The sequence below is a fragment of the Octopus bimaculoides genome, chromosome 23 (genome assembly GCF_001194135.2).
Source record: "Octopus bimaculoides isolate UCB-OBI-ISO-001 chromosome 23, ASM119413v2, whole genome shotgun sequence".
Taxonomy (NCBI): domain Eukaryota; kingdom Metazoa; phylum Mollusca; class Cephalopoda; order Octopoda; family Octopodidae; genus Octopus; species Octopus bimaculoides.
In genome coordinates, this window is record NC_069003.1 from 36,979,311 (window position 1) to 36,993,114 (window position 13,804).

Here is a 13,804-nt window from a genome sequence, read left to right on the forward strand (position 1 = left end):
CTCTCTCTCTCTCTCTATATGTATACATCTTTCTCTGCACACACACACCCACAACCTGCTTCTCTTTTCTGTTGTTCTTACTGCCGTTGCAGTAGTTAGATACTTGACTGAAAAACACTTACAGCCACATGACCACCACTGCCACTGACGCCATCACCTTTACTACTTCACCTTCACCACCCCCACCACCACCACCATCATCACCACCATTGATATTGCTAAAATTAATAACATCATCAATACCACAACAGCCACCACCACCGCCCACCACCATCACTGCCAAAAGCAGAACTGCAGTACCCAGGTATCGCTACCACCACCACCACCAATACCATCGTCACTGCAACATCAGCAACCATCGCTGCAGTTAGCCAGCCAGCCAGCCAGCCAGCCAGACAGTATGATGGAAACAGTGACATGATATTGGAAGACGAAGTCTGACATTGTAGAATGTCTGTGAGACCTGAAGAATGTTCCATAACCACCATACACTCCCACCTCTCCCCCTCTCTCACCCCTCCCTCTCTCTCTCTCTCTCTTTCTTTCTCTTAGATATATATTAAAATGTTTGCTCTGTGTTTTCCATGTATTTATCCTTAACCAAACTGCGTTGCCTCTTTTGTTATTAATCTGCCGCCGCCACTGTCGTGTGCCGTTCTTTAGATTTCTTTCCACTATTATTAGTTTTTGTTTACCATTATTTCATGAGAAGGAATCTGTATATTCTTCCTAAAGTCTGCAGTTGAATTCTGAGGTAAGCAGTCTTTGATGAGTTTTTTAAGATTGACAAAAAACCAGTTGTTTGACCCTTCATTTTGAACTCCCAGATCTCCTCCGCTTTATCCAGGGGGAATGGATTGTCGCAGCGACACTCAATCCTTCGGCATTCACAGATTATTCTGTCAAACGTAATCTTCATTTAATCAAACTGTTTTCAATTATTCATTCATTATCTTTCAACTTTAAGACATTGATGATGTGATTGCTTATTTTTAGAATGACATTGCAGGGTAGGTGTGAGAGGTCAGATCTGGTTGGTTTGAACATACAACAGGGAGGAAATAAGGGCCAAATAGGGGTAGTTTAAATGCCGATTGCACCAAACATTGATATATCATGTTTTTCTTTGCTCTTCCTCTTTCACGTTGTCACCTTTGGAATTAGAATGATTTCAAGCTTGTCAAAGATTATTTCCAGTCTTGGATATTGACCAATTTCGTTTAGGTCTATGGCATTACAGTAAATTGGTAATGAGTGGGGAAGGGAGGGGGTGGGAAGAACAAAAACTTTTCACAATGACTATTTATAATTTTACTTGACTGTCTCTCACTCGCATACGCTCTGTCTGTCCGTGTGTCTGGCTATTTTTTTTTTCTTTATATATCTTTTATTTTTTACTTGTTTCAGTAATTGGACTGTGGCCATGCTGGGGCAATACCTTATTCAAACAAATCAACCCTAATACATTTTTTCCCTAAGTCTGGTATTTATTCTATCACTCTCTTTTGCCAAACCACTAAGTTACAGGGATGTAAACAAACCAACACTACTTTTCAAGTGGTGTGGGATGGCCATGGATCTTCTCCGCAATATTAAACCTATTCCTACTCCTCCCAACACCACTTAAAATGCCTGAGCCGTGTCCCCCTCCTTCTACTTTTTAGTCTAGAAAGTGTCAAGGCGACCTCACTGGTGCTGGTGCCATGAATAAAACCACCAACCACTCTCCAAAGTGGTTGGCACTTGGGTGGGGGTGGGGGCATCCAGACCAATGAACCATGTCAAAATCTGAGGCACCGCACTGAGATCTGGTTCTGCAATCCATTGAGTCCTGCTAAAATGTCCAACCCATGACAGCATGGAAGGCAGACTTAAAATGATGATGATGATGATGATGATGTGTGAGTGAGAGAGACTGTTGTTCCACGAGTCAAACAACAGAATTACATTTAAAATGTATTGAGTCCTTCGCTGGATTGTGTGTGTGGGCTTCTTGATTGTTCTGGGTTATTGTATGTGAGTATGTGTATGTGTGTGAATGTATGCATGTATGAGTGTAGATATGTGTGTGGATGTGTGATAAGTTTGCTTCCCAATCATATGGTTTGGGGTTCAGTCCCACTGCATGGCAACCTGGACAAATGTTTTCTGCTATAGCTTTGGGTTGACCAAAGCCTTGTGAGTGGATTTGGTAGACGGAAACTGAAAGAAGCCTGTCATATATGTGTGTGTGTGTATTAGTCTCCCACCACCACTTGACAACCAGTGTTGGTGTGTTTATGATGCCCCAGCATGGCCACAGCCTAATGACTGAAACAAGTAGAAGATAAAAGATACACATGTATACACACACACACACACATATGCGTGTGACTATATATATTTATCATATATATGTGTGTGTCTGTATAAGAAAGTGAGAGCTTGGTTCCTGCAGAACGTTGTGGAAAAATCAAATTTTTCCTCCTTTCTTTTCTTCTTTGCTTTTCAGACCAAAATATGTTGCAGCTGAACACACGGACACACCTATACACACAGGTACACTCATACCTACACACACACGCATACATTGAGACACACTCACACACACTCACTTCATCTATCTCTCTCTCTCTCTCTCTCTCTCTACCCTCTCCTCTTCTGTGTCTGTCTCTTTCTCTCTCTCTCTCTCTACCCTCTCCTCTTCTGTGTCTGTCTCTTTCTCTCACTTTCTCTCTCTCTCTCTACCCTCTCCTCTTCTGTGTCTGTCTCTTTCTCTCACTTTCTCTCTCTTTCTCAGTGTGTGCATTGATTGTCTGTTTGACTCTCTCTCGCTCTCCCTCCCTCTCCCAATGTCTCTACTTATAAACCTATCTATTTAGCTATCTTCCCCTTATCCCTTTTTGCTATTGCTTATATACACACACACACACACACACACACACAAACTACCTCCCCTTTTCTCTTTTCCTTCATCTTTCTCTCTCTTTCTCTCTGTCTATACTTATAGCAGAACACCCTTCACTTTACATAGTGTCACACATACTCACACACACAGAGGACCAATCTAAGTGTTTCTTTTGTCATTAGCCACACACAAATTCCAAATGCACACCTTCACACACATACACATACTTATACACACTTTCATACATACACGCATGCACACCTACACACATACCAACACAGACACACACACAGGTCTATGAGACTAACCTCAGTTCCTGTATTACATGGGAAAGGATAGAGAGAGAGAGAGAGGTAACAGCTACTTTGGTGAGAGGAGAGAAAGAGAGAGAGTGAGTCAATCGTGGGTGGAAGAGAGAGAGAGAGAGAGAGAGACAGTTGTGAGAGGAAGAGAGAGTGAGGGGGAGAGAGAGAGAGATACACAGACAATTGTGAGAGGGTGAAAGAGTGACTCAGTTACCGGTGGAAGAGAGACCGAGAGTCAGTTGAAAGTGAAAGAGAGTCGATTGGACTTCAGTCAGGTCAGTCAGGTTAGTCATTAGTCTTCAGTTTTTCTATTTTATCTGTCTGTTCCTTTGCTCGGATGATGTCTAAGAGTTTGGCGTCTTATTTCGGAAGGCATTGCATGTGTAGGTGTGCATATCTGTTATATATATATGTATATATGTATTACATGTATGTATATTGTATGAGTGGTGTAATTGAATAACTGATATGTCTCTTGAAATTCTATTATATTAAATGCGTTGTAAAATTATTTGGAAAAAGAAAAAAATACAAAAGAAAAGAAATAATAGATTTGAAGAGAACATCTCAGGGTGGGAAGAGGGTGGTTGTGCCATTGAATTAATGTAAAACTTGGATGAATAATGAATGTAATTGAGATGGAATATTTGCAGCCCGGCAGTAAAGTTGTGAAAGCATTAAAAGCAGAATGGGGATTCTTTCGTACAGATAAGCAGTTCTGTTGCTTGAAATTTCTTTCTGAACGAAATGGTTTGGGTTTCAGTCCCACTCTGTGGCATCTTGCAGAAAGTTTCTTCTGCAACGATTTGTGAATGGATATTTATCAGATGGAAACTAAAAGAAGCTCATCACACACACACAAACATATTTATGCGATATATATTTAAACACACACACACACACACACATATATAGAGAGAGATTTACACACACACACACATGCATGCAGATATGCAGTCAGACACGTAACTTGTTCAACTGAAGTATATGTATGGATGGATGTGCCTGTGTTTCTGTCCGTCCGCCTGCCTCCCTGTCTTGCTGTCAATCTGTGTCTCTGTCTACGAAAGCAGCAAGCAGACAGAATTGTTAACATGTCGGAGAAAATGCTTCACCTTTCTTCGTTTAGGGTTCAAAAAATGTGTACCAGTAGAGCTCTGGGGGGGTTGATGAAATCAACTATTGACCTCCCTAAAATTGCTGGCCTAGGGCTAAAATTAGAAACACTATATATGTCTGTCGATCTTCCTCCCTGCTTCTCTCCCCTCCTCTCTCTCTCTCTCTCCCTCTCTATCTCTATATATATCTATCTGTCTATATATAATTTCATACTGCAGTCCTGCACTCTACCAACTGAGCTACACACACACACACACACACATCAACCTCGTCTTCATCATTTTGATATCCGCTTCCCTTTGCTTGTGTGGATTGGACAGAGTTCATTGAGGCTGATTTTCTATGGCTGGTTGCCCTGCCTGATACCCAACCCTTCCCTGTTGCCAAGCAAAGGAATGTTTCTCTGTGGCTAGACATGTTTTTGAGGAAGATTGGAAATGAAATGAGATATTTCTTACAAGCATCATGTGATGCCAAGACAAGAAAACACAGGCATACACACATTAACACACACACACACACACACGTGTATATATATATATATAAACTATAAGTCAAATTTACTACAATAAAAAAAGTATGTAATGACCATTATTTAGACCTTGTCTCATATACACAGGGGTTGGACAAAATAATGGAAACACCTTAAAATTTCAAACAAATTTATTTTAATACGAGGTAGGACTGCCTTTGGCAGTAATTATTGTTTGAATTCTACGAGGTAATGGACTTGTACAAAGTTTGAATTGTTTGCAAAGGAATTTTTGTCTATTCTTCAGCTAAAACAGTTTCCAGTTCTTGTAGAGATGATGGTGGAGGATATCGACTCCTTACTTGTTTTTCTAAAATGCACCATAAGTGTTCAATAATATTGAGATCTGGGGACTGTGGTGGCCAGATAAGATGTTCAACTTCTCTAGAATGCCATTCAGTAAGAACTTTAGCTGTGTGAATTGGTACATTATCATCCGGAAAGATTGTGTTTCCCTCCGGAAACAGTTCCGCAACCATAGGATGAATTTGGTCACATAAAATGCTTAAATAGTCTTGACTATTAATTCTGCCATGAAGGGAAACCATTGGGCCGGTGGATTTCCAAGATATAGCGCCACCCCCACCCAGATCATCATAGATCTTCCTCCGTGTTTAACAGCTGGAAGAAGGTAGACTGGGTCAAATGCTTCTTTTGGCTGTCTCCCCATTTGTATTCGGCCGGTGGTCGGAAATAAGGGAAAGGATGACTTTAAAAACAACTTCATGTGCGCACACACACACGCATGTGTGTGTGTGTCTTTCAGTTTCCATCTACCAAATCCATTCACAAGACTTTGGCTGACTTAGTGCTATGGTAGAAAGACACTTGCCCTGGATGCCATGCAGTGGAATTGAACTTGAAACCAAGTGATTTGAAGGCAAACTTCTTTAATACACATACATATATACACATATTATACACTCTAACTGATGTATACATAATTTTTATTTTATAGATTTTGGTGCTTGACAAAACACAACTTACAGTTTAACATGAGAGAGATTGTACATATCCAGGCTGGCCAATGTGGCAACCAGATTGGGTCAAAGGTGAGTAACATGTCAGATACTTCCTTGGAATTCAATTCACTGCATGAGATTGATTCCATACAGACAGTTTGGTCAATGGTTGGTCAGTTTTGTGTGTGTGTGTGTGTGTGTTTGTAGCATTACCTCATTGGAATGTTTACTTTTCCATACTTGCAAGGGTCTGATAGAATTTGATGAGGCACATTTTTGTATGGCATACTGATTGAGAGAGAGAGAGAGAGAGAGAATTCCTTTAAGGGTGGACATCCCTGTACAATATTATTTCTCTCCATTTGACAAATCAGTTGCCCAGATGAGCAAACAAGTGAAATACTGTCAAACCTTCATTAGTGAAACTGACAAAGAGCCGTAATATATGTATGCCTAATTAGTGGTGGTAGGAGTAGTAGTAGTAGCAGCAGCAGTGTTGGATCTGGTGTAAGTGGGAGGAGGGTTTGAATAGGGTTTATGGAATGTTGAAGAGACACCAATAATTAGTTTGTGACATATCATTAAATGTAGTTTGGTAGCTGTCCATGGATAGGCAACAATACTGTCAAGCAAGGTGTGGGGGGGGGGGTCTTTTTGCAGGTACAAAAAATCAACTGTTACTTTCACACCAACAACAATGACAAGAATAGTGACAAATAAAGGCATTGATTATGGCAGGTATCATCATCACCACCACCACCACCATCATCATCATCACCATCACATGTCCATTTTCCCTTGCAAGCATGGCTTGAATGGTTGAACAGGATCTGAAGGACCAGAGCATTGCATTTGGATCCAATGTTTGTGCTTTGGCGGGGTTTCCATGGCTGGATGCCCTTCTTAAAACCGCCCCAGACTGTACTGGGGTTTTTTTTATGCGGCACCAACAGGGTCACTGAGTAACTTGCCAGGCAAGACCACCCCCTCCCTCGACTGAGTGGGTGGGGTGTCTGTTTTATGCTGCCAGGTGACAAAAGGGAGAGGAACAGGTGTTGCACTGTAGAAGAGACCCAGGAGACCCCTGGCTGCTTCAGTTGGGAAAGAGAGGAAAGAAGAAAGATGGTGATGATGACTGTGATCCCTCAAGGTGGAAAAGGGGGATAGAAGAGAGGCGGGGAAGAGAGTCAGAAAATGAGGGAGTAGTATAATTATTTTACAGAAATAACACCAGCAGATGTGATACAACCACCACCAACTCCTGCTGCTGGTGCCACTATCAGCTGTATGAGTCACATCTCATGTCTAGTGTTGTCTCCAAGGCCTTCATTTAGCTCTGACCCTTCTGACCTTTGTCATTTTCTTGTAATTGTGAAGGTGTATGGAGCAATAGTGTGGGGATTTGGCTGCTATTTTTAGCAGATCACGTGACCGTGTTGTTGATAGTGGTGGTTGTAATGATATTGAAAGGAGGATGTTGGTGGAGGTGTTGGGGTAAAGGTTATAGTAGTGGAGGTGGTATTGTGGTTCAATCCCAGTTAGGATCAGATTGTGCAGTCCCAATGATCAAGGGAGCTTTCACCCCTTTTTCAGACAATATCTAGGGAAAGAGTGCATTATTTATTTTTATCTTCTTCATTTTTTTTGTTTTTGTTTTTAAAAATACAATGAAATATGATTTGAGGAAGGATTGACTATTATTTCAGCAGATCAAGAGACAACATAGAGCCTCTTTCACTGTGTTGACAATGATGATGCTGTTTAGCCCCAGGTCAGTCTATATTGAACAGACTTTATTATGTGAAGTATTCTCCATTTGTGACCAACCCATCATTTTAGGAGCAGGTATGGCTGGGTGGTTAAGAAGCTTGTTTCCCATCCATACAGTTTCAGGTTCAGTCCTACTGCTCGGCACCTTCAGCAATTGTCTTTTAGCGGTACAGTGGTGGTGGTGGTAGCAGTGGTATAGTAGTTGTAACTGTATAGTGGTAGTAGGAGTGATAGTAGCGTAAGGTGGGGGCTGGGATGTCAGTGGTACAGTATTGGTAGTGGTGTTCAGGTGGTACAATGCTGGCCATGGTACAGTGATGGTAAGTTAATAGCAGTAGTAGTAGTATTGGCAGTGCAGGTTGTGGTCTATAGTGGTGTTACAGTGTTTGTAATGTCGTTGACCATTTTTGTCTTTTGTCTTTTTTTCAGTTCTGGGAAGTGATATCGGTGGAACATGGAATCGATGCCTCTGGAGTCTACCAAGGAAAATCTTCCAAACAACTGGAACGGTCTTATGTCTATTTCAATGAAGCATCCAGTAAGTTCTGCATTACCTTCTTTCTCTTTCTCTCTCTCTCTCTCTTTCTCTTCCCCCTCCTGCCCTGGTGGAAGGAGTTCTTTCTGTTATTGTACTTGCTGTTGCTGCTGCTTCTGTTGTTTTGTTGTTGCTCTTACAAAACCAGTGGGGGATTTGTGGAGAACAGAAATGACATCAGTGTCACTTTATAGCTCACTATATTCAAAGAATATGTGATTAAACACACACACACATACACACGCATGCACACACACACACACATGCACATTCAGACATTTCCTTATTGCTATGTTTACTATTTCAGGTGGCAAATATGTCCCACGAGCCATCCTCTTGGATTTGGAACCAGGAACAATGGATTCTGTCCGGTCCGGTCCATACGGTAACCTATTTCGACCTGACAACTATGTATTTGGTCAAACGGGAGCTGGCAATAACTGGGCCAAAGGACATTACACAGAAGGCGCTGAACTTGTTGACACTGTTTTAGATGTAATCCGAAAAGAATGTGAAGGTTGTGAATGTGTCCAAGGATTCCAGATGACCCATTCGCTGGGTGGAGGTACTGGAGCTGGCATGGGTACCTTACTCATTAGTAAAATCCGCGAAGAATACCCGGATCGAATCATGACTACATTTTCTGTGATGCCTTCTCCCAAAGTAAGTTCACATAATCAACCTCTTGCTGTTGCAGCAAATTAACCATTTCTCTTCTTTCAATTATCATACAATCTCATTCTTATCTCTCTGTTTCTTTCTCTTGCACTCTCTCATCATCTGTCCATCTCTCTTGATCTTTCTCTTTCTCTTTCTCCCTTTCTCTCTGTCTCTCTGTGTCACTCTCCATCTTATTCTCTCACCCATCCACTCTTACATGCACACACATATCATCATCATCATCATCATCATCATCATTTAACGTTCGCTTTCCATGCTGACACCATTTAAAGAATAACATCTTTCAAACAAAATACAATTTCAAAACAAATTCTATATCATTTCACGCTTCTCTATTAATTTCCAATCATCTTGCTGTTTTCAAAATAACCATGAAATTTCTCCTGTCATTGTAAGCATAATGATAATAATATTGTAATATTTATTTCATTACATTCTGCTATCCCTTAATAAACGAAATATTTTCTTTCCCCAGGTATCCGACACAGTTGTCGAACCTTACAATGCCACCCTGTCTGTCCACCAATTGGTCGAGAACACAGATGAAACCTTTTGTATTGATAACGAGGCTCTCTATGACATATGCTTCCGGACCCTCAAACTGCCCAATCCTACCTATGGTGATTTGAACCATCTTGTATCAGCAACAATGTCCGGTGTCACCACCTGCCTTCGCTTCCCAGGACAACTGAATGCTGACCTACGAAAACTTGCAGTCAACATGGTGCCATTTCCTCGGCTCCACTTTTTCATGCCCGGTTTCGCTCCACTCACATCCCGCGGCAGCCAACTCTATCGCTCGCACAGCGTTTCTGACTTGACACAGCAACTGTTCGATGCCAAAAACATGATGGCTGCCTGCGACCCTCGTCACGGTCGTTATTTAACTGTTGCCGCCGTCTTCAGAGGACAGATGTCTATGAAAGAGGTTGACGAGCAGATGTTTAGCATTCAAAATAAGAACAGCCCCTTCTTTGTTGAGTGGATCCCTAACAATGTGAAAACTGCTGTCTGTGACATTCCACCCACAGGTCTGGAGATGTCCGCTACCTTCATTGGTAACAGCACCGCAATCCAGGAAATCTTTAAGCGAATATCAGAACAATTCACAGCAATGTTCCGACGTAAAGCATTCCTACATTGGTACACAGGAGAAGGAATGGATGAAATGGAATTTACCGAAGCTGAGTCAAACATGAACGATTTGGTGTCTGAGTACCAACAGTACCAAGAGGCTCGGGCCACCGATTCCGATGAATATGATGATGAAGATCAATATAATGAACAAGAATAAACAGACAACATTGCAGTTACTGTTGCCACACCAATTCAATAACGATAATGATCGTAATTATAATAATAATAATAATAATAATAATAATAACGATGATAATGGTGATGATGATCATTTCTTTGGCTTAGGTGCATGAGTACTTCTGTAAATGAATGGAAAACTGTTTATTATGTTGATCTCAGTATATTACTGGGTTGTATACACATACACACACATATACATACATCTGTACACACACACACACACACATATATGTATATATATACATGCACACATATATACACACGTGTGTTTGTATGTACATATAAATATATATACGTGTGTACGTATGGTATGCATATGAACAATAAATATTCTTCAGTGAGCTTTTGCAGCTGATTGATGTTGGCCCAACTCGTTCCAAATGCTTCCAATCTATCCTGCTTAATTAATTACAACAAAACCAAAGCAGAACACAGCATTACCAACATTCTACTGAACTTTGCATTGCTTGGATGTGACAAAATCGTCTTTCTGGGTTCCTCAGAGATGCTGGAATAAAAATTGGACTTCCATTTTTCATTTCTCCTGTTAATATTTTGCTATGTTTGCAATAAAGAAAACAATTGTTACAAAACTAAAATTTCAGTTTTACACAGCTTGGACACTTGACCACGACATTGTGAGAAAGAAGAAAAAGTATCCATTGTTTGGACAAAATGTTAAATATAATGTTATGGCTTCAATAAACAATTTTAAATGCAACGAAATAAATGGAAAAAAATGAAATAAAGCCAAAAATAAGTCTTCCTTTAAGCATTAATTATTCAAGTATTTCTTATGTTGTTTCTGAAGTTCTTAGATATTTTTCTCTTAGAACAAGTCATCCACCGTATCTGATTCTTATGAGGTTCAAAATTTCAAGGCTGCAACAATCACCATCAGTATGATGAAAAGGTAAATTGTAGTGATGCTAGAGTAAATGCATGTCAATGTGTGTTGTTTGCAAGAGGTAAGGTGGAGAGGAAATTCAGTCAGACTGCAAGTGAGCAAAGAACACAGGTAAGATTGTTTTGAGTGGGTAGCAGTTGTGATGTGGGAATATGCATAGTATTGAGGAAGAAATGGAAAGATGAAGTAATTCAGGTAATTATAGAATGTGATAGCATAATTAAGCTTAGACTAATCCTGGATGATATGACAGCAGCACTGATGTCTGCAGGAACGCCACATTTGAACTGTTTGATGAAGAGAATAACCTATACCATGAGGCGAATAAGATTAACCCTATTATTGTGTCTCTGTGATCCAAGACCCAAGGATAACATCCACATCAAAAGAAATACGAACGTAACTGTATAGAATACATTCAATGTGCCAGCGGCAATGGTTTCAACGAATCAAGATGAAACTTGTACCGAGGAGAGAGGCAAAGCATTGAACTTAAGATATTGGGGGACACTGTGTTCTGCTGCTTAACCACTTGACCACTTTGTTTCATGAAAGAATATATCAACTCCAGGTTGTATTCCAACTCCATCAGGTCAGACATAGATTCTCACTCACTTCCATATAAATATAGAAGAAGAAAACTAGGAGACAAACAGACAGACGCGAAGAAACTTACTGTTATTTAGAAAGGAATAAACATTCCTACTTTAACTGGTTCTCCGTCAGTTACGACTGCGACGAGGCTTCCAGTTGACCTGATCAATAGAACAACCTGCTCGATAACGTGCCAGTGGCTGAGCACTCCACAGACATGTGTACCCTTGACGTCGTTCTCAGGGAGATTCGGTGTGACAGGGCCGGCCTTTGTGAATTACAGGTACAGCTTATTTTTTACCAGCTGGGTGAGCTGGAGCAATGTGAAATAAAGTGTCTTGCTCAAGGGCACAACGCATCGCCGGAAATCAGACTCACGACCTTCCGATCGACAGCCGAACTCCGTAACCACTGAGCCACGCCCCTTCACCTCCTACATTGAACCACCCTAGGCTCGGAGTTGGATAAGGAACTCTCGTTTTATGAATTTATCCTTTTCAATTTAATCTTATTTTTCATTGAAAGAGAAACGAGCGTCAAGGGAGGGAACTAATTTTAGTCAATGGTATTTATAAAGAGTACTCTCCCTTGAATAAAATATCTGAAGTGGTCGAATTCAATACGACCAAGAGCAAAGGGTGACGTACAGAACCCCAAAACATGGTTTCATGCGGCAGGAGACAAGAAAACTTGGCCAACTAAAAACATCCCACGTAGATCCCGCAGACAAGGCCTGCTGAGTGAGCAGATAATTGGTAGTGCTCTGCAGATCTCCCAGAGTGGAACGACTACCCAGAGGTCATCAAGAAGACCGACTCGAGACCCGACATAGTGCTCCACTCCCAGAATGCCAAGGAGATCTTCCTGATCGAACTCACTGTGCCTTACGAAACCAGGAGTGAAGACGCCCATGTCTACAAGACAGAAAAGTATGCCGACTTGGCCAGAGACCTGAGGTACACTGGATTCAAAACCAAAGTCTCCGCAATCGAGGTCGGCATCAGGGGATTTGTAGGCTCATCTGCCTACAGCCTCATGAAACAGCTGTCCATCTCTGGAAGAAGCAGGACTAGAAACTTAAGGGCCATGGGAGAAGCAGCGGAGAAGGCCTCAAGTTGGATCTGGTCTAGGAGGAACAAAGGCCAACTTCATGACGCCTAATTTTCCCCCAATTCAAACGAGTGCCAGATTGGTGGAGTCATGGAGGTCTGCGCCTCTGGAGCTGTCGACCCGGATTCGAATCCCGTAAGAAAAAAGAACACTCATTCCTCGGTTGTCCTAGCGCTCGCCAGTGTACCCAGCTGGAAATGGGTACTTAGCCCTTCTCGGGGCTGCGGCACACAGTGCTAGAAACCAGAGAAACCAATCCCACCGAAGGCGTACTGAAACGGACATCCGGGAGTCATGACTCGGGTGTGGTCCGACCCCACTAGAGTGTCAGGAGTTAAGGTCCGACCCCCTTGCCTAAAGGGGTTTCTCCTCTGAGGACCACCTGCTGTTACGCTCTCCCCGAGTTTCTTTCCACTCTTAATGTTAAAGGCAAATAACACAGCGTGGCCTGACGTATGAGCTTGAATAACAAGGACAAAGTCTAACGAACAAGTAACAGACATGATTTATATCAATTATACTAGCTTGCCTTTAATTAGGAGCGCGCGCGCAGAGAGAGAGAGAGAGAGATTCTCTGTCTTCAAACTCTAATCAGCGGACTTTCAGAACAGGAAAGAGGGCAAAGGAATGGATTATTATTTTCTTTTGTGGAATATTTTTTTTGTCCAAGAAGTTAATTTTTTTTTACATTTTCTCTTCCAATCCTGTACCCGTTTTCAGTAAATTTACGCTATTAGACCCGTCTCACAACACGGGTATAAGAGTAACAATTTACTTTCTATTATTATTATTATTTTTTTTTCCCGTTAGTCAGGTCTGAAGGGCAGAGTCCTTCTATAGAAACTCTGAAACAGATCGGAAGGAGAAAAGAATGTATTTCTACACCAGAGTTCCGACTCGAAGGCATGTAACAGAGTGAATTCCGATCAAGGTAAGCAAGGACCCGGCAGTGGTGTTTAGAGCAGACGACCGATTAAAGTCTAAGACCCGAGAGCTTGCATATCCATAAGTGCAAGCTAAGCAGCCGTTATGCACTAAATGTACGAGCTCATATATATATATATATACACACATATATATATATA

General features: G+C 41.4%; 1 protein-coding gene across 4 annotated transcripts; it reads left to right on the forward strand.

The window, feature by feature from the left end:
- The first annotated feature begins 554 nt into the window (after positions 1-554).
- LOC106869003 (tubulin beta chain) lies at positions 555-10,895 on the forward strand. Of its 4 annotated transcripts, none has more exons than XM_014914491.2 (5): positions 555-754; positions 5,802-5,895; positions 8,005-8,113; positions 8,418-8,773; positions 9,267-10,895. In XM_014914491.2, the coding sequence occupies exons 2-5, from the start codon at positions 5,839-5,841 to the stop codon at positions 10,083-10,085; spliced, it is 1,341 nt and encodes a 446-aa protein (XP_014769977.1). In that variant the 5' UTR covers positions 555-754; positions 5,802-5,838; the 3' UTR covers positions 10,086-10,895. The 4 variants fall into 4 exon arrangements, with proteins under 4 accessions (XP_014769977.1, XP_014769978.1, XP_014769976.1 ...); XM_014914492.2 differs by lacking the exon at positions 555-754 and adding an exon at positions 3,055-3,467; XM_014914490.2 differs by lacking the exon at positions 555-754 and adding an exon at positions 3,056-3,476.
- Positions 10,896-13,804: the final 2,909 nt, after the last annotated feature.

Bases quoted from the DNA above. Each gene is read 5' to 3' on its own strand.
- LOC106869003 (XM_014914491.2), top strand. From the start codon at position 5,839: ATGAGAGAGATTGTACATATCCAGGCTGGCCAATGTGGCAACCAGATT. The intron at 5,896-8,004 runs GTGAGTAACATG...TCTTTTTTTCAG, and splicing joins GCAACCAGATTGGGTCAAAG to TTCTGGGAAGTGATATCGGT. The intron at 8,114-8,417 runs GTAAGTTCTGCA...TTACTATTTCAG, and splicing joins CTATTTCAATGAAGCATCCA to GTGGCAAATATGTCCCACGA.